This window comes from Mastigoproctus giganteus, chromosome 10 (genome assembly GCF_048544385.1).
Source record: "Mastigoproctus giganteus isolate SK-2022 chromosome 10, ASM4854438v1, whole genome shotgun sequence".
In the NCBI taxonomy this organism is placed as follows: domain Eukaryota; kingdom Metazoa; phylum Arthropoda; class Arachnida; order Uropygi; family Thelyphonidae; genus Mastigoproctus; species Mastigoproctus giganteus.
This window is the reverse complement of record NC_143584.1, coordinates 189,109,300-189,130,861: the sequence shown is the minus strand read 5'-3', so window position 1 is coordinate 189,130,861 and position 21,562 is coordinate 189,109,300. Positions and strand designations below refer to the sequence as shown.

The window sequence follows — 21,562 nt, the reverse complement described above, 5'->3', positions numbered from 1 at the left end:
CACAAGTAACTACAGACCTATTAGTTTAACTTGTGTTCTGGGGAAAATAATGTAATCCCTGGTTAAAGAAGCATTATAGGATCATCTAGATAAGATTGCAGTAATAGTTAAGACACAGCATGGGTTTGTCAACGGCAGGTCTTGTCTGACCAATTTGATTGCTTACTATGATGTAGTCACAAAGGAATTGAATGCCAAAAATAATTTTGATATAATATACTTGGATTTCAGGAAAGCTTTTGATACTGTTGCACATGGAAGACTGCTGTACAAATTGGAGAGGTATGGTATCAAGGGTAAGCTGCTACAATGGATAAAGGGATGGTTGAATGGGAGACAACAGAGAGTGGTAATCAATGGACACTGCTCTTCATGGACAAATGTTATTAGTGGAGTTCCCCAGAGTTCGGTGTTGGGCCCAACACCGAACCAACTGAATCTAGATAAGTTGGGGAAATGGGCTGAGAAGTGGCAACTGGAGTTTAACATTGACAAATGCAAAGTACTGCATATGGGTAGCAATAACCAAAGAGAAACGTACTAACTGGGTGGTACTACACTTAGGAAAGTGAAAAAGACCTGGGGGTAATTGGGCAGCCAAATATGAAGTTCGCTGAGTAGTGCAGACAGGCTGCCAGGGAAGGTCATGGAGTCTTCTCAATGATATATAGGAATTTTGCTAGCAAGGACAGGGAAGTGATAATCCCGTTATGCAAGGCAATGGTCAGGCCACAGCTAGAGTACTGTGTACAGGTCTGGAGGCCTCATTTTAGGAAGATGTAGAGTTGCTAGAAAGAGTACAAAGAAGGGCAACAAGATTGTTGAGGGGGAACAAAGGGGTGCTCTTACCAAGAAAGGATTAAGTTCTGCAAATAGCAGCGCCTGGAGAGTAGTACTTTAATTGCGAGTTGATCTGATTAAGGTGTATAACGCCTTGAATGGGTTGAGCAAGTTGAATGCTGATGGGATTCTTTGTCTTGCTCAGACTATGAACCTGAGGAGGCACAGTTTCAAATTAAGGAAAGATAGTTGTAGAATAGATGTGCAGAAATTTGCCGTTAGCCAGCGAGTAGTTGATTGGGAACAGGCTTCCATCTTTTGTTGTGGAAGCTAATAGCCTAAATAAATTTAAGGCTGAGCAGGACAGGCATTGGAACGAATGGAGGGATGAAATGGGAGGGGGTTTTTTTTTTCTTTTTTTTTGGCTAATGCTGCATAAGCTTGCTTTCTTGCATCATATGCCTCTACTAATGTTAATGCTAAAAACTCTGTCAGTGGTAGATGACTTTCATCAACCGGTGAAATACCACCACTTTGCTTATTGGAGGCCTGAAGTGGTGAAACCCATGTTTAGTCTCTAGAGCAAAGTTTCCAGCATCGCCCCCCCCCCCACCAATACTTCTCCTTCAACCCATGCACGGTACTAAGTACTATAGGTTTTGATACCTTTTGTGTTTGGGGTTTTCATAAAAAAAAAAAAAAAAAAAAAATTACAATATCTTGCAATCACAGTCGCACTACTGTGTCCCCAATTTTGTTATTTCTTATTTGGTTTTTTCCTGAGGAGCATTAGCAAATAAGGCCATATTGCTCGGATATGTAGTATAATTTCCCTGACCTTTCAGCATCCTCCATATTCGGTGGTCACAGACTTGAACCCCAGTTTAATCAAGAAGACTGTGCTACGGATGCTGCACCTGGCTACGGAGGCACCCTGTGTCCCCAAGGCCTACGGGCATATTATAGTTGTCTGACACATGGTGCTTGGGTAGGATGTGACCAACCATCCACATAGGGGTGTATGGATATTAATGGTAGGTACCCTGTATTTTAGATATTATCAGTAACTTCCGTTTTCAACTTGATACACTGTGAGTGAAGATGTCATCCATGATATGTTTATTTTTCCCAAATAACTCATAATAATTGAGATAACAAAACCATTTTATATAATAAATCCAAAAAGAGCACAATCTACTTACCATATCAAAATATTCAGTAGTTTCATATAAAAAAAAAAGTGAAAAAGTAGAGTACGTATTATTTTTATTTCATAAATCTCAACACAAAAAATAATTACAAGAGTTACTGGGAGCAATCCTACTGTGATTTTTCTTGTTTTCAGTTAATTACTTCATGAAAGCCCTAAAACATACATACACTTAGTGGGCAACCTGGAACTAGAATGGCAATCAAAATATCAGAGCAGGACCTGCAAGGTGATGTATGCCATCCAAGCACAAAAAGTGGCAAATAGAAAATGGTGTCTGACAGGTTCTTTCATGCAGCTGCTCCATGAAAACATGGCATATGGAAATGATATATGGTTTTCATGCAGTGAAAACCATATATCACTTCAACTTGGATAAAACTGCATCTATATTTAGGAAGGTAGAGAAAGTTTGTCATTAACCTTGAAGAAACTTTGTGCAAAAATTTTTCTTGTCAGTTAATTTGACATATCCCACATGACCAGTACATGGTTAGGTATGACGTTTGCATGATTGTTTTAGAGAACATAAGCCTTGAATATACTTAAATGCTATAACAAGCAAAACATTGCTAGTAATTTTCATAAAAACACTTATCCCTCATTGTCAGATATTGCTATGCATTATTTCGGTGTTGCATTACAAATAAACAACGCTTCTTAAACAAGAAGTTTATTATTTATAATGCACGCCACAACTAATAAAGTTGTTTCAGAAGTTACTGCTCCATCATGTTATCATAATAACAGGATGGAGTGGAAAAGAGGTCCAGACTGCAATGAGTTACATTTTTATTGTAAAGCCCATGAAGAAAACTAACTGCTGATCCCTGACCCATAGAATTTTGCTTTGGGGAACAACTTTATTATTCTTCTTAATAAAATGAGGGTGAAACTGCACTTCAAAAATTCTATTCAGATCTGGTGACTTCACCTAAAAAAAGAACACAGAACTTCTAGAGAGGGTCCAAAAAAGAGCAACTAGATTAGTTGGGAATAACAAGGGGAGCATCTTAAGAAGACCTGGACTGCAGAGCCTAGACAACTTAGAGGTCAGCTGATCAAGGTGTTTAAAGCCCATTACAAATAAACAATGAATGAGGGCGTTATATTTACACTGGCACAAATATAAAATTTTTGAAAGTAAAATATTATATTTCATGAAGTTTACCTATACAAGCTGTTATTGATCACTGGAATAAGCTGGAATTTTGGAAAGTAACAGAAGATTATATTTCATTAAGTTCACCTTAATGGTGTTGTTGATCACTGGAATAAGCTGTCTCTAAAGGTTGGTTGGTTGAGGTAGAGCATCTGGTACAGCTCAAGACAGAAGTAGATAATTACTTTTTTGAGATGGGCAAATTGTGAGATTTGTTTTTTTTTAACCAATGCAGAATAATTTTGCTTCTGTTTATCATTTGGCTGATTTAATTCTAATAGCTATAGATATGTGAAAATTGAAATTGTTTCAACAGAAACATCTTCCATTTACATTTAGCAACATACCCAAATTTGATGATAATAAGTGAATGGATTTATGGAAAATGTTTCACGCTAAGAGAGCTAAGGAAAAGTATATTGCTAGTTATTTAAAATAGCAGTATCAATACAATGGTAACCACTCAAATCATATCAAAACCTAGCTTAAAATTTTGCAGATTAGTAGAATATACTGAGTACTATGCAAAAATTAACTACCGATACAAACTACAAGTGCCAATAAAAAAAACTGGAAGTTATAATATATACAAATAGCAACATATAGGGTGGCCATAATTAAAGTATCCTTATTCAGAGCCCGCTGTAACTCTAAGTAATAAGTGGAATGTCACCAAAATTAGTAAGTAAACTATTCAAAGCATGGGGGAGAAGAATCCTGTGAAAAAAAAAAAAAAAAAAGAAAAATTAGTTCCAAAATCTGCTGATAGAGGATAATATGGCACTGTACAAGAGGAAAGACATGACAAAGTACCAACAAACAAATAACTAAGACAAACCGTAATGAAATTACAAATTTTTACTTGTGCTCTTTGCAAAAAAACAGAAAGAAACTGAATTGCACTAAAGTTTTAAATCCATAAAAAATAAGACACCTAAGAGAGCAGAAAATTTGCATAAATTGGTTAATTTAATTTTCCCAGCAGCAGAGAGCTATAAAGGCACAACGCAAACATATTCTGCAAGTTTACTGTTAACAATGCATCTCACTCTGCCTCACTGCACTTTAATTGTGAAGTTCTATGTTAATGCATGCAATGCAGCAGCCACTCTGCATGAATTTAGATGCTGTAAGAGCTTATGTCAAGGTCCTTTATCAGCTGTGGCAGTTAGAAGGATGATTAACAAATTTGAGGAAACTAGATCCTTTGTTGTTAAGCCTGGAAGAGGAAGGAAGCCTGTTTCACCTCAGGTAGCAGATGAAGTTGCAACGGCTATCGTTGACTGATCCATGGATACAGCTGCTGGAACTAGTAGCAGCACACGTGGAGTAGCGAGGCAATTGGATGTCCCATATTCCATTGTGTGGAAAATTCTTTGGAAACTAATCCACTACTATTATCCATACAAGATCAGTCGCCAGAAGCACCTGCAAAGAGATGATCCTAAAAAATGAATGGCATTTTCCCTAACATTTTTGGCCAGATTAGAAGTGAACGATGCCTGGCCATGGAACAACATTCTTTGGGAAGATGAGGCCCATTTTTATCTTGATGGGACTGTCAACACTCAAAACTGCCAAATACAGGCTTCAGAAGCACTGCATGCTATTCAGCAAATCTCATTGCGCTTGCTGAAAATCACCACATGATGTGGTGTGACTTAAAATTTCATCCTAGGGCCATACTTTTTCGAGGAATTGCACCCAGCAGGAGCAGCCATCTGTTCCATTACAGCACAAAGATATCATCACATGCTGAGCAGTTTCATTATTCCTCAACTGCTGCAAAGAGGATGCCTGAATGAGACAATTTTTATGCAAGATGGGGCTCCTCCTCATATCGCATGACCAGTACAGCAGCTTCTCCAGCATCACTTTACTGCAGAAAGAGTCATTAGTCGTTTGTTTCCCATTGCATGGCCACCACGTTCGGCTGACCTTACGCCATGTGATTTTTGGCTGTGGGGTCACCTCAAGGCCAAGGTCTATTGAGGAAGTGACCCTAACCTGGCTGTCTTAAAGGACAACATAATGCACCATGTGCGGGACATTACTCCAGAGATGTTGCATTCTGCAGTCAAGCACACTGTGCATCGAATGCAATTTCTGGTCCAGAACAATGGTAATCATCGTAAACCAACCTATCACCATCAGCAACATCATCAACCATCGGGAGTAAACTGTGAGTGAGTTTGGAGCTGTGAAACCATTTCCTCTGGCAGTTTAGTTCAGTTTCTTTCTGTTTTTTTGCAAAGAGCACAAATAAAAATTTGTAATTTCATTAAGGTTTGTCTTAGTTATTTATTTGTTGGTAATTTGTCATGTCTTTCCTCTTGCACAGTGCCATATTATCCCCTATCGGCAGATTTTGGAACTATATATATATATATTTTTTACAGGATCCTTCTCCTTGAATAGTTTACTTACTAATTTTGGTGGCATTTGGCTATAAAGAGAGCTCTGAATAGGGATACTTTAATTATGGCCACCCTGTATAAAACATCAATAGCATGAAAGTTGCAACAATTTGTTTTTGTCCATCTCTTGTCTGTTTCTAACTAACTGCAGACAGTTTGGGGGTAGCATGAAAATGGCTCTGAAAATCAGAGATTACACCTGTTAACCACAGTTGTTTAATTATGGCTTACAAAAACCATAATTCAAGAATTTCTACAGAATTCAGATCAGAATTTGATGTAAATAGATGTGGAGGATATTTCTACTTTAAAAAAAAAATGTAATGGGTTTTATTTACAATTTTGTTTTTACATTTTTTTTTAAATTGGCTTGATTTTGATTTTACTCTAGTGTTAGGCAATAGAGTCAAAAAAAGAAAACAATATTTTAAAACTTTTACATAGTGCAAATTTTTAATTTTCACAAAGTTTCAAAATTCCACAAAAAAAATTCATGCTGCAGAGTCTTCCACTATAAAAATGCACTCCAAGGGAGCTATGCACATGCAGCAAATACTCATTTAATTAATTTAAAGTCAGTTCTTACAGGAAATAAACCTCAACGAAAATATCTCTTTTAAAGAGAAGGTAGAGGAAATCCATAATCAGTTAAATGAAGAAAAATTAAACAAACTTCAAATTTACTTTCAACCTATACTAGAGCTCCCATCCAGTATCAGTTAACTGTTGGATCAACAATTTTCTAGCATCCAGATAAGCTGATGATCCAGTGGAATGGCCTTTCTGTCCTCTGGCTTAATGCAATTAGATTTCTTGGTGGCATTTTTCTTGTTTTTTGGTGTGAAAATATGGGATGGCAAATAACAGAAGAATATTAAAAAAAAAAAAAAAAAAAAGACAGTATATTTTATAGAAATATGATAAAGTTATACATAATAAGTACTGCTTGATTATTATTTAAGTGTAAAAATGAAGCAGTGCAAATTGTAATCAATAAGACTAACAAGCATTTTATGTCTATAATGCTTAAAAATACAAAACAAATAGTACAACAGCTGAACTGTAATTAAAAAAAAAAAAAAAAAAACTTTATATAAAATTCATATCGTGTACATTTATACATTAGTTAACAATATGAAACATTTTTTGCAATAATCTTATAAAAAAAGCAAAAACGCTATGCATACAATTCATGTAATGCATCTATTAAATTGCAATTTGTATTTGCACTGACTTTAAAAAACATTAATTACATTAATTTACATAAAGTAAGGTGAAATTTTAGCATTTTTTACTATTATCACTACAAAGCAGGAAAGACTATTATACCCTAAGCCATCTAATTTTATTTCAGTTAAGCTCCTTATGTGACATATTTCTATAACTATTTTAAAAATATTACAAATAAGTCCATAATTCTGAATTTTTCTCGAACGATGGTAAGCTGCAAGAGCATTATTTTTCTTAATGATTTTATTGTCACAGTAAACATCAGAAAAAACTTCCAATAAAATTCTAGCTATAAGTGATAACAAATTAAAACCTTGAATAAGTGCAAAGGCACAAATGGGTCATTTTTTTGTTCAATATATATATCATCTATGAAAAATATATTAACATTTAAATTCTTGATTATTATTTACACAACTCCTCAAATGAAGAATATAAAATACATATTTATAATAAAAAGATAACAGTTATAAAATCTTCAGTACTTCAGATAAATGCTTTAGATAACATTTAAATGTTTTTTTTTTTTTAAATGCAAAAGGAAAAATAAAGTGATTATTTTTTATCCATATTTGGAAAATGCTAAAATTTTACTTAAATCTCCAGTATTGACATAATCTCGGTATTCAATTATTTTCATAATAAATTAGCTAGCTACACTAAAAATTAAATCTACACTAAAAATTAAATTTACAACAGCAAATATTTTCATGACTGCTTATTTACAATAAACAATTACAGCAACTTACTTTGGGTGTGCATAACCAATGCTTTTTTCAAAAATATGTGTGCGACACATTATCTCTGATAAATAAATGTTTAGCTGATAAACAGATTTTCTTTTTTAATATACACAAATCACAGAAATCTTCTGTCCAGGATAAATTCTACTCTCCACTGCTTTCCTCCCATCCTAAGAAACTCTCATACAAATTTCTAGGATGCAGGCCAACTGAAAGAGAATGCTGGTATACTTGAGGAGTAGAAGCATTTAAAGGCACTGATTCAATCTTGTCACTGTTTCTTGGTGAATCAGAAAGAGAATAAGAGTCTCGATATCCTCTAACAGGTGTTGTAAACTTCAACATCTGTCTTGAAGGAGTGCTCCACCTATAAATACAATACAAATTATTACAACACAATACAGTGCACCAAAATAAATTAACAATTTTCTTATATCAATAGATCTGTCATTATACTTAATTAATTCAAATAATTTTTATTGTCACTGCAAAGAAAAATTACTAACAACCTCTTTACCAACACAGAAGCAAAGCTTATCGATGTATAAAACAGAGATAAAAAATAAACTTTGAAAAAAAAAAAAAAGTGATTCATTTATTAAGGCAAAAAAAAAAAATATATATATATATATTTATATATATATATATATATAATTGTATTTAAATAATATTGAAAAAGAAGTATTACTTAATAAAAATAAAAGGAGAGTACAGCACACATCAGAGGCAGCAAAAAGCATATTCCTCTACATGATGCTTGAAATATAATCATATAAATTAGAATAAGGTTTAAAATAAAACAAAATAATACCAGCAGTACGGCAAGACTAGAGCGAAAAAACAAAATTAAACCTAAATTCAAATCTAAACAGGGAGGGAAGAGAGAGGGGGTAAGAATAAAATATTGCAATGGAAACTCTAAATTAATTTAGAAAATCTAATTATATGAATAATAATTCATTGAAATTTAAAGCCAATTAAATAGAAATTTAGCGGTGCCCCCTCTGATGGGCACCAGGTCCAAATTAATGTGAAATATCACCAAACAGAGATTTAAACCATACACAACAAAACAAAAATATAAAAATATAGACTGACCATTATGCCCCATCTCAACAGAGGACCACAAGGCCAATAATGGTCAGGGAATCGCTGCATTTCGAACGCTAAACAAATCACCGCAACGGCGAAACGACCGCAAGATCAGTCCGCCACACCGATCCACAGATCGAACCGCCAATGCAGGGAATTGAACAGCGGTGGTCCTGATGCAGCGAAAATCAAAAATAGAACAGACAAAAGCACTCCAGTGCAAAGCCACACTACTGACACAAAATGCTGTACTCTCCTTTTATTTTTATTAAGTAATACTTCTTTTTCAATATTATTTAAATACAATTATGTCACATGATAGTATTGGGCGAATTGCTAACGCTGTGCCTGTACTGCCATCTATAGTTTATTCATTTATATAAACGGGTTAAGTGTATTTGTGTCAGTAGTGTGGCTTTGCACTGGAGTGCTTTTGTCTGTTCTATTTTTGATTTTCGCTGCATCAGGACCACCGCTGTTCAATTCCCTGCATTGGCGGTTCGATCTGTGGATCGGTGTGGCGGACTGATCTTGCGGTCGTTTCGCTGTTGCGGTGATTTGTTTAGCGTTCGAAATGCAGCGATTCCCTGACCATTATTGGCCTTGTGGTCCTCTGTTGAGATGGGGCATAATGGTCAGTCTATATTTTTATATTTTTGTTTTGTTGTGTATGGTTTAAATCTCTGTTTGGTGATATTTCACATTAATTTGGACCTGGTGCCCATCAGAGGGGGCACCGCTAAATTTCTATTTAATTGGCTTTAAATTTCAATGAATTATTATTCGTATAATTAGATTTTCTAAATTAATTTAGAGTTTCCATTGCAATATTTTATTCTTACCCCCTCTCTCTTCCCTCCCTGTTTAGATTTGAATTTAGGTTTAATTTTGTTTTTTCGCTCTAGTCTTGCCGTACTGCTGGTATTATTTTGTTTTATTTTAAACCTTATTCTAATTTATATGATTATATATATATATATATATATACACATACAAGGTGTCTCAAAAATACATGGCATAACTTCAGGAATGAGTTCCTCATATGTAGACAAAAATATTTTATAATAATAATAATTTATTTATCCTTATTTTATGTTACACTTTTTTGGGAGATAACAGCAAAAAGGGAGGGAGAACACATAAGCCAATGGCTTTTTAGGGGGTGTTCCCTTAAAAAAACGATGAATATACAAATATACAGTTCTGAAATTGTACAAGTAATGTTCAACAGAAAAGACATAAATAAATTGGAGTTTTTTGTACATTTCTTTACAGAAAACTTCGAAAAGCATCACTACTTATAATATAATTGTGAACATTTTTACAATTAAATGAGAAGAGAAAAATGGTGAAATGACTGCACAGAAATTTACAAACTATTTGCCAACTGCTTCCTTTAACATTTGCACATTATTTCCATGTTGGCATTTTTAAAATCCAGGAGTTGAGTGGAAAGTAATTTGAATCAGACATCCCTGGTGATGTGTTCAATTAGTAGTTTCTTGAATTGATTTAGTGAAGTGACATTTTTGATTTTTTGCAGGAAGTTTGTTCCAGGTTTTAGCACCTCTGTATTTTATACTTTTCTGACCTATGGCTTTTCTGAAAAGATTTATATCAACATAGTTCCAGAAATACTTGGTTTCCGAGTTTTGAAGGTCTGTCTATGACACTTAACTGTTCACATCACCTTATAGTAATTGTTCAAAATGTCCACCTTCTGCCTGAATACAGGCCTCACATCGACATCTCACGGACTCGCGAAGACGATGCCAAATTCCTAGCATGTTTCATATTGTCTCAAAACCTGCCACGATTTAATTGCGGAGAGTTTCCACATCAGCTATCAGAGTCGAATACACCAATGACTTTAAATGGCCCCACAAGAAGAAATCTAATGGGTTTAAATCAGTGAGCGTGGAGGCCAGGCACAGTTGAGCCAACTCTACCTATCCACCGACCAGGAAGTCTTCGATTTAAGTAATTTCGGGCTAAATGGCTGAAATGTGCAGGAGCAGCATCTTGCACGAAGTGTGCTTGTTGACGAATGATCTGTGACATGTCATCCAAGAAATCAGGCATGTTGTTTTCCAGAAAGTTTCTGTACGCCTGCCCTGTGAGTTTGTTTGGAAGTACATGGGGCCCAAATAACTTACCACCAAAAACACCCACCCAGATGTTGAGGCTGAACCGCTGTTGGTGATGTGATGGAAGAATTGCATGTGGGTTTTCCTCAGCCCATACATGCTGATTGTGAAAGTTTTGGATTCCATCTCATGTGAACTGTGCTTCATCTGTGAATATCACTAAGGCAGGAAAGTGAGTTGTACCACACTGCTGCAAGAACCACTGGCAGAATATTACTCATGCAGAGTAATCTGCTGGTGACAAGGCCTGTGCCCATTGCAGATGGTAAGGATACAGTTGATGTTCTCGCAACACTCTCCAAATAGTCGAACGTTGAACAGCCAGTTGCACTGCTATTTTGTGTGTGCTGATTCCAGGAGTGGCATGCACAACATCCAAAATCTCCTCCTCTACTTCACAAGTCGTAGATCTTGGTCATCCTCTGTCAGCAGCATGAGGTGTAAAGGTCCCATGTTCACAAAGGCGGCGATGGATACCATCAAACGTTTTCCTGTCTGGACATTTTCGTTCTGGGAACCTTTCGTGGTACAAACAACGATCCTTCAGAGCATTGTCGTCCGCCAACCCGTACATAAAGTGCATATCCGCTTGCTCCTGATTTGAGTACATGGTCGGAATGGAAAACCACCAGATTCTGTCAGTACCTTGTGAGCTCTCTTGGTTCAGAGGTGGGACATCTTTGCTTTGCTTCAGGAATTCTCAGCCAAAGTTTTTAAAAGAAGACAGGAGTTAAGAAATCTATTGCATGATACCAATTAAGGTTAGTGCTGCACATTTGACAACAGAACACTTCGTGTAATGTCATCTTTATAGGATGTTTCCTGTTTATAGTGCGAGATGATCTTCTGCTCCTGGATACCCAAATGCAGGCTTGCATTTGTGTATGGACTCTAAATGGAGATAATGTTAATCTAAGTGTTAATGTTAATGTTTCAAAGTGTTATTGTTAAGTTAATGTCATTCTAAGTGTTATTGTTAAGTTAATGTCATTCTAAGTGTTATTGTTAAGTTAATGTCATTCTAAGTGTTATTGTTAAGTTAATGTCATTCTAAGTGTATGTATTTGCTATTTACATGTAAATAATTGTATAATGTTGCTTTTGTTTCAACGAGTATACATTGTTCCTAGTTGGAATTTTTTTTTTTTTTTATTATTAATTATTATTATTTTTTTTTTTCCGCTGGCCTCCACGTTTGGGCAGCCTTGGGGGCGGGATTGCTGGTACCTACCAGTATAGCAATACTTCCGGTAGGTGCAGGATTTGTGCATTACAGAACACACAGAGAATGGGTTGATCCAGGTGTTGGTTAAACCCTGGTGGTGAAATGGCCTGACATAACTCTTTTTTCAGGCCTGTTTTGCAGGCATTCTGAGCTTTCACAGGAGTAAAAGGTGGAGATGGGCTTATGTCTAGGAGCCACCCTTCATATCAGGACACACACAATCAAATGTACAGAAAGACTACAGTATATATAAGAGTATGTATATAAAATCTGTATATAAATATTGTATATAAATTGATTAATATGTATCTTGAGAATGTACATACAGTTGTGTGTTAATAAATAAAAAAAAAAAAAAAAGTACCTTGTGATGAAGGAAATCACCTGCGGGAGATAAGACATTCCGGTTAATAACATGGGAACCAAGCATTTCCGGAACTATGTTGATATAAAATATTTTTATTGTCTACATGTGAGGGACTCATTCCTGAAGTTATGCTGCGTGTTTTTCAGACACCCTGTATATATGTACAGGGGGTCTCAAAAATATTGGTACAAACGTTTAGGGGAGGTAGGTAACATCTAAAGGAATATGAATCGCATAGGAATCCATAACCGGAAACGTCACTGTAAGTCGGTAGACGGCACTGTTCATCAGTTTGCGGGAGGGAAAATTTCTAGTTTACTCATTCAAGTAGTAGTCACCGCACGAAGAGCATGCATCGATATACGAACTGTGCGCTGGCAGACATGCACCTAGTGTATGGTTTAGCAGAGGACAATGAACAAGCCGCACAATGAATTTATGGTCGTTTCCCAGACAGACATGTACCGGACCACCGTTTGTTTGCGTGTGCGCATCAAAATTTGTGCGATTATGGGTCATTTAGAGGAAACAGAAGTAGTGCGGGCAGACCACGTTCGACACAAACTCCCGCCATGGAAGAAAGTGTGTTGAATGCAGAATAATCTTACTACCAGCACACATGCCATTGCCTCTGCCTTAGGAGTGTCTCATTGCAGTGTACAGTGTGTCTGGCACGACGATTCCTTACACCCCTTTCATCTCCAAAGGGTTCAGTTACTGCTCCCCCAAGATCATCCTGCACGTGTGGCTTTTGCGCAGTGGTTTCTCCAAGAAAGTGTTCAAGACTTGAATTTTCCAGCCTATGGTTTGTTCACGGATGAGGCTTATTTCACTCGGGAAGGCTTATTCAATCAGCACAATGCTCATGTGTGGGCTCACAACAACCAAAACGGTGTGCACCCCCATGCAGCACAACATCGCTTCGCAATAAATGTGTGGGCAGATATGGTCGGTGACTGCTTAGTTGGCCCATACCTGTTACCATCCCGCATGAACTCCGCTAAATATCAGATCTTTCTTGAACAAGTTCTACCAGGGTTACTTGACGATGTTCCAGCAAATGTGAGATACAACATTTGGTTTCAACGTGACGGGGCGCCTGCCCATTATGGAAGGTGTGTTCGTAACAATTTGAACAGGCGTTTTGGGCGTCGATGGATTGGCCGTGGTGAACCCATTGCCTGGCCCCCACGCTCACATGATTTATCGAGCGAGCCTTGATTTCTTTCTGTGGGAGGCCCTCAAATCTATCGTGTATGAATCGCCTGTGGAGATGGAAATGGATCTCGTGGCAAGACTCGTTTGTTGTTTGGTTTTTAGGAGCATTAGCAACTAAGGCCATATTGCTCCGGGATATGCGGTGGTCATTCCCTGACCTTTCCGCATCCTCCATATTTGGTGGTGACGGGCTCGAACCCCGGTCTAATCAAGAAGCGTGTGCTATGCACTGCTGCTCCTTCCCACCTGGCTACGGAGGCGCCTGGCAAGACTCGTCTGCACTGCTGCTACTGTCAAAGAAACTCCAGGTGTGTTTGACCGTGTCCGCCAATCTGTGCTGTGTCGGTGATTTTTTTTTTTTTTTTTTTGATTTGGTAGTTGTTGGCGCATCGGCTTCTGTGGCCATATTGCACCTCCCAAGGTTTTTGCAGTACTTTGATCCAAGCCCGAGGCGGGAATCGAACCCGCGACCTTTGGGTTGCTGTGTCGGTGTCACACATGCATCGTGTCTCATGGTGGAAACTTCGAACATCTGTGGTAAAATCATGAAATGCATCCATCTCATACTCCATTGTTAATATTATGTCAAATAAATGTTTGCCACTAATTACTGTCTTGTGTCATTTCTGCTTCTTGTGCCTCTGCTACTACTTTCCCGTGACGTTTCTGGTTATGGGTTCCTATGTGATTCACATTCCTTTAAATGTTACCTTCCTCCTCTAAACATTTGTACCAATATTTTTGAGACAGCCTACAACACACACACATATATATGTATATAATTATACATATATTTGAATAACATTTGAAGTAGTTGGAAACTGAATTTCGTAATAAAAAAGGTAAAGCAAACATCAGCGGCAGCAAAAAGCATATTCCTCTACATGATGCTTGAAATATAAAAATAAATTAGAATAAGAATTAAAAATAAAAATAATGCCAGAAGCATGCAGACTGATCTTTCGGTCAACTCGCCTTTGCAGCGATTTGTCTAGCAATCGAAATGTAGCGATTCTTTGACCATTACTGGCCTTCTGGTCCTCTGTTGAGATGGGGCGTAATGGTCAGGCTATTTTTGGTTTATTTTTGTTTTATTTTATTGTAGTGGTTTACATCTCTGTTGGTGATATTTCACATAAATTTGAACATGGTGCCCATCAGAAGGGGTGCCGTTAAATTTCTATTTAATTGGCATTCAAAAATTATTTTATTATTTTTACATTTAGATGGTTCTAAATTCTCTTAGAGAGTTTCTGCTGCAATATTTTTACTTTTGTTACCCCACTCTTCTCTCCCTGTTGGTTTAATCGTTATGTTTAATTTTGACTATTTTGGCACTTCTTGTCTTGCCATGCTGCTGGCATTATTTTTATTTTATTTTATTTTTAATTCTTATTCTAATTTATTTTTATATATGTATATACGTATATATACAGTTGATTCCGGTTATTTGGGACACATCGGGATTAGTGCATTTTGGCCAGATTAAGCAGCTGCCCCAATTCTTCAAAGTTTCATAGTTAAAAATAAAAATACAATGGACTCCCGCTTTACAATTGGTTCACTGTACAATCAAATCACGTTATGATGGACTCACCATAGTAAAGTACCGTTCACTATACGATGTGTAATAAGTGCCACTCATTGTGATCATCCTGTTTGTGAATTGAATTCTAATTCTATTAAACAGCGATTCTAATAAGCGAAAATAGGAGGAATATTATCCACAGACTATAAAAGTAAAGATATATTAAGTACAAATTTACCCTTTGTTACCTTACCAATTAAAAAATTAAATGATACGTGAAAATCAGAAGAATATAGATGATAATCGGAATAATTAATACATACTGTAATATGTACATACTAACTAGTTGACATTTCTGTTCACTGACATTTGTGGATAGGAGGTTAAAATTTAAAACAGTAAAAAGATAAGATCAATAACAAAGAACATAGCACACACACAAATTGCAACTAACACAATACATGCAAGTGAGAACAGAGTAACAAGTTACGAAGCTTTAAAAATAGGAATGAAGAGAAGATTCTGAAAATTAATTTTTTTTATGATTGAAGATTTAATGGAAGTGTAAATACATTTTACCATAATAACCCATAGAATTCCAGCTGTCGGTATTCTCGTAAATTCAATAATATCGAGTTTACTATCCATTTATGATAGATTTCACTAACAGAAAAGTCCAATAAACAGGTGACTGCTACTTGTTTTTATTGGTTTATGGTTGTGACCTCCAGAAATCCGACCGAACCACGTGGTTCGGTCGGAGACAATTGTAGGGTAATCTCCAGTGCTGCAGTCTCCTGCCCTGATTAAACGGCATGTTGTTCCAATTAAGCAAAGTAAACCCTGGCTATTTTCTAGATTGGGTTCTGTTTTTTTAAAATCTGCCCCAAATAAACGGCTGTCCCAATAACCAGTGATCCAAATAACCGGAATGCACTGTATATATATATATATATATATATATACTTTAAATTATATAAATGTAATTTAAAGTCAAAGTTACCTGACCATGTATCAATATTTACTTCAGCTGACATCAGACTTTGCATTTTTTCCATCCCTGTATTCGACTTACAACTAAATTAGCCTACCCATATCTGATGATAGCTCTACCACTTTTAATGTTATTTTACTTTATTTTGTTTAATAATTTGGTATTAATAATTTCACTTTACAGTTCCTTCACCTCCAATTGGCTTTGTAATTCAGCCCATAATTTTCTTAATTTATCATAACTTTTAGGATATTAACATTCTTTCGCCTTTTACAAATCTACAATACTTTTTTCTACTATCCTTCTTCTAGTCCTCGACACTTTGTGTAATTTTCACCTCCATCTATGCAAACTTTATCAGACTTATCTATTCTTACATGCTTTTATATATATATATATATATATATATATATATATATATGAAACTTAATTTGGAATTAATACCATACTCAAGAATCTTATTTCCTCTTCCTTATTTTGATTTTATTTTCCCCTTGTTTATTGAGTTTTTTTGACTTATTCTTATGTTCACTTTATTTATTGATTTATTATGTACATTGAACTCTTATACGGATAGACAAAATTTTCTAAACATGCTACACGGGCAGAGTAGAATAAACTTGACTCCGTGAGCCTATGCTCTGTATAGCTCTTCGTTACACTCTACTATTCCAAAACACGCACATATTACACACACATCGCAGAGCAAACTAGCATCAAATGCTCTCAGCCTAGCTAACACCGGGATAACAGATTCCCATTCTATCACATCCATAAAAAACCTCAAATTCAACAAATGTAGCAATAGGCGATGCCTTACATGCACCCCTATCATATTACTAACAATAGCAATGAACCGATTATCTGCAAGTATAGCAACGTGGTATACCTCATCACTTGCCATACTTGCAATGTAAAGTATGTTGGCCAAACCGGCAACAAACTGCATCTAAGACTTAACCTTCATAGATCAGACATTAACAACTACAATAATGGAAAAAACCATGGCAAACAGGAAAACGAAATAGAATATAAACATTTCCAGAAGTATTGCTTCTCTAATATCTACATCTCCATCTTAGCCCATATACCTGACCCTGCTTTAAGAAACAGACAGGAAGAAATGTTTATGCCGAAACTTAAAACACTGTACCCTTATGGACTAAACAACAAATTTAGCCATAGTATCATTACCAGCTCTATAGAAAACATCTGTATTTATGAGAAATTTCAAATGGTCAAATGTACAAGCAAACCAAGATGCCATAAAAAATGCAAACCAAGAAATAATAATTCAAAGAATCACAAACTAGGTAGCTTCACCCAGATCTTAACCAACTGGGACAACAATGACATAGAAGTGCAGCAGATACATAACTTACTCTTCAGTATGAAACACATCGTTCTAAAAGCACTATTTAATTCGTCAACAGTTTCGAATTCAAAAATAGACACCTATTCCACCTGCTATCTGACATTTGTAAATTTAAACTAAAATCTATAAATAATAATATTAACAAGGAGTATTCTACCATTATATTAAAATATCAGAACACCACTATGTTGTTGTTTGTTGGATTTATTGGTGCGAGGGCTACTAAGGCCATAATGCACCTATTACAATCTTATTTGGTACATGATTGTTATATTAAATAAAAGGATTCAGATTAGATGATATTTGTTTATCATTTTGAGGAAGGTAAAAACATCATTAATATCTTGTCGGTCTCCAAGAATCTGCTGTAAGATAAGTTTATTAGAGGAATATAGAGGTGAAGAGAAAGCTGTTTGTCGTTCTCTCAGATATAATGGGCATTCAATGATCAAGTGGTTTACTGTGAGTTGAGTTTGACAGTTGCTGCATAGTGGAGGGTCATCCCGAATGAGTAAATAACTATGAGTTAGATGGGTATGTCCTATTCGCATTCTGGCAAGTACTACTTCTTCCTTTCTATTGCCTCTTAGGCTTGATAGCCACTGCTTGTGATAGTTTTTAATCTGAAAGAGCTTATTGCTTTTTTCTCCCTGCCAAATGGATAGCCATTTTTTTCTAACAGTATGTATGATGCATTTTAAATCTGTATAAGGTATCTGCATGTCTGATGTTATGTGACTGGCGTTCTTGGCAGCAAGATCCGCTTGTTCGTCTCCTATGATTCCAGAGTGCCCAGGTATCCAACAGAAAATTAATTTTTGTCTGTTTGCAAGAAGCTGCACTAACCTGATTTGAATTTGTTGTAGTAATGGATGACTGGAAGAAAATTTACACTGAAGAGCAGATACAGCGCTTAAGGAATCGGTGTAGATAATAGTTTGAGGATATAATGATTGTTTTACATTGTCTAGAGCCATCAGGATAGCATACAGTTCTGCAGTGTAAATACTATACTCCAAAGGGAGCTGCTGGGATATTGTAATGTTTGGTAGAACTGCAGCTGTGCCAACTTTACTATCTGTCTTGGAACCATCAGTGTAAATTTGGGTAAACTAGAGAACTGAAAAGAGTGAGTTGCATGGATCTGCTGAATACTGAAATTTGGAAGTGCATTCTTTCCCCATTGTTGGAAATGTTGGTCAACATTGGCCAAGGATATTTGCCATGATGGCGTAGCTGTGCTAATATCTAGAATTATGTTATTTATATTTAGTTCCCAGCACATAGTTATGCTTTGTAATCTAATGCCACATGGTTTATTCTGCAAAGGTTTATTTTGGTACAAATTATGCCATTTTGGGGTGAATAAATACCACTTTATAGGATGATGTGGGAAACTTCTGATTTTAGCTGCATAACTTAATAACAGAGCATGCCAACAAAGAAATAGAGGTGGTTCGTGTGCTTCTGTATAGAGACTGAACTGGCGATGTACGAAAAGCTCCCAGTGCAATTCAGAGAACATTGTGATGTACTGGGTCGAGCCATTTTAATACACTTTCTCTAGCTGAGGCATATGCAGGAGACCCATAGTCTAGTTTGGATCTTATGAGCGACCGGTATAAGTGCAGCAGCATGTACCGATCTGCACCCCATGACGTAGCAGAAATTGCCCTGAGGAGATTCAGCTTCTTTAGACAGGTTGTACGAATATGCTTAATATGCTCTAAGAAACTAAGTTTTTTATCCAGAATTAGTCCAAGAATTATACTACTTATACTACTTATTCCTTACATTTTGAAAAAGTAATTGGATGAGAGTCAAGATGTAAATTCCATTTACGGCAAAAAATGAATTGCTGTTGTTTTTTTGTTTTGAAAGTCTATATCCATTATTTCTGGCCCACTGAACAAGCTTGTTAATTGTGCCTTGAAGCTGCCTTTCAATGAAACGCATGTTTTGTGAGTGGCTTGAGATTGCCAGATCGTCAGCATACAGATAGGTTTCAACTGTGTCGGGAATACATTTGGTAATCGAATTAATCCTGAGAGAGAAGAGCATGGCACTAAGCACAGAACCCTGAGGGACCCCCTCTTCTTGCACAAATGTTTGCGAGAGAGCAGAGTGAAATCGTACCTGAAAGAACCTATTGCTCAAAAGGTTCTGGATAAATTTTGGAAGATGACCACGAAGACCGGATTCATAGAGATCGTGAAGAATTCCATAATGCCAGGTTGTATCAAAAGCTTTTTCAATGTCAAGACATATCATCACTAGGTGTTCGTTCCTGAGAAATGCATTTCGGATGTTTCCTTCAGCTTTGACCATAAGGTCAAGTGTTGATCCAGTTCTTCGAAATCCATATTGATTTTCACTTAGAATGCATTCAGTCTCTAGAAACCATGTCAATCTGGCATTAATTATTTTTTCTAATGCTTTTCCTATACAATTAGTTAAAGCTATTGGTCGGTAATTTGCTGGATCTGAATGGTCCTTTCCTGGTTTTGGGAAAGCTAATACAATAGAATGGCGCCAACTGGTAGGGTAGTAGTCTTTGTCAAAGATTCTATTATACAGTTTTAGCAGAGCAGAAAGGGATCCTTCACTCATATGTTATATCATGACACAGCACACTCCATCAGGGCCAGCAGCACTATTTTTGGATCTTGCAAGTGCACTACGTAACTCTGCCACGGTAAGGGGTATACATTATATGGATGCTGTCATGAAGTACTGAAATTGAGATTATATTTTTCTGCTTGTACTTCATGTGCCTGGAAACTTGGCTCAAATGCGGTTACAGCTGAGACAGTTGCAAAGGTTTCACCTAATGTATTAGAAATATCAAGAGGATTGCAGATTTCTTTGCCTTTTAGAAGTATTATCAGAGTGGTTATAGGAGGATATTTTCCATTAATTCTTCGAACTTTAGTCCAAACAGTTCTGATATTTGTGGTTCTATTTATAGAGGAGGCATATTTGGACCATGTCTCTTTTTTGCTTATTCATTGTATATGACGAGATTTAGCTCTAGCTTTCTTGAACTGTATGAGATCAGCTGTGGTTGGGTATTTACGAAATAAGTTCCAGTATCTATTCTTCTCATTTTTGGCATTGCTACAGGCTTCATTCCACCATATTTTTGGGTGGGAGCGAGTTTTCATGGATGATCTGGGTATACTGGTTTCTGCAGCTGCTATCATTTTCTGAGTATGTAAGTTACAGCAAAGTCAATGGTGAGAGTCTCAATGGTCTGAATATCTGGATGTGCCAGGTCTTGGTATTTCTTCCAGTTAGCTTTGTCGAATTTCCAAACAGTTTTTATTTCAGTTTGAGGAGGAGAGTTAGTCGACAGTGTGCATATTACTGGAAAGTGGTCACTATTTCGCAGGTTATCAGTGACCGTCCAATCAATAAGCAGAAGGAGGTTTGGCGAGCATATTGAAAGATCAATTGCAGATCGATCTTTAATCAATCAATTAATTTATTTATAAATAAAAAATTAATTATTTATTAACTAATTAATTGTGTTTATTTTAATTTATTTTTACCATATCCATCACATAGGGACACCACATATTATTTTGGTGTTATGTTACCCATTTATCGACTATTATCGTTACTACATTATGTCCTGGATACGGTAGATTTGTAGTATGTATTATATATTTAATCTTATTGTAATTTTGTTATTGTTATGGAAACAATAATTTCTTATTGTTATTGGTCCTTGAGGTTGTCACAGACATTCTCTCAGATATGCCAGACAAGCTGTACTTGCTACCTGGGAGTCTAAAACGCTGATGGAACTGATATTCAGGTGACACTCAAGTCAAGTGGACCCAATTTCGGCAAAGTCCGGACAGTCTGTGATAGCTAAATCCTCTGCTTGCACCTTCAGAATGTTGGGACTGTTAGTAATCCTGGGTATAACCTCGATGCACAAGTACAAGGTGGGTGACCACCCAGGTGTGAACCAATGTAAGCAGGGGTCGAGGTGTGGCGCCCACACCACATGGAGGAATGCCGTCCCTCTATGTTACCAGGCAGTACTAGGTGGTAGATGACTCTCAT

General features: G+C 36.4%; 1 protein-coding gene across 1 annotated transcript in view; it reads right to left on the bottom strand.

The window, feature by feature from the left end:
• Positions 1-7,545: 7,545 nt before the first annotated feature.
• The window catches only part of Ankle2 (ankyrin repeat and LEM domain-containing protein 2), a 145,888-nt gene continuing 131,871 nt past the window's right edge, over positions 7,546-21,562 (bottom strand). The window contains exon 12 of the mRNA XM_090383895.1: positions 7,546-7,909. Within this exon, the coding sequence (XP_090240021.1) occupies positions 7,687-7,909 (223 nt within the window). The 3' untranslated portion in view covers positions 7,546-7,686. The remainder of the gene's footprint in view (positions 7,910-21,562) is intronic.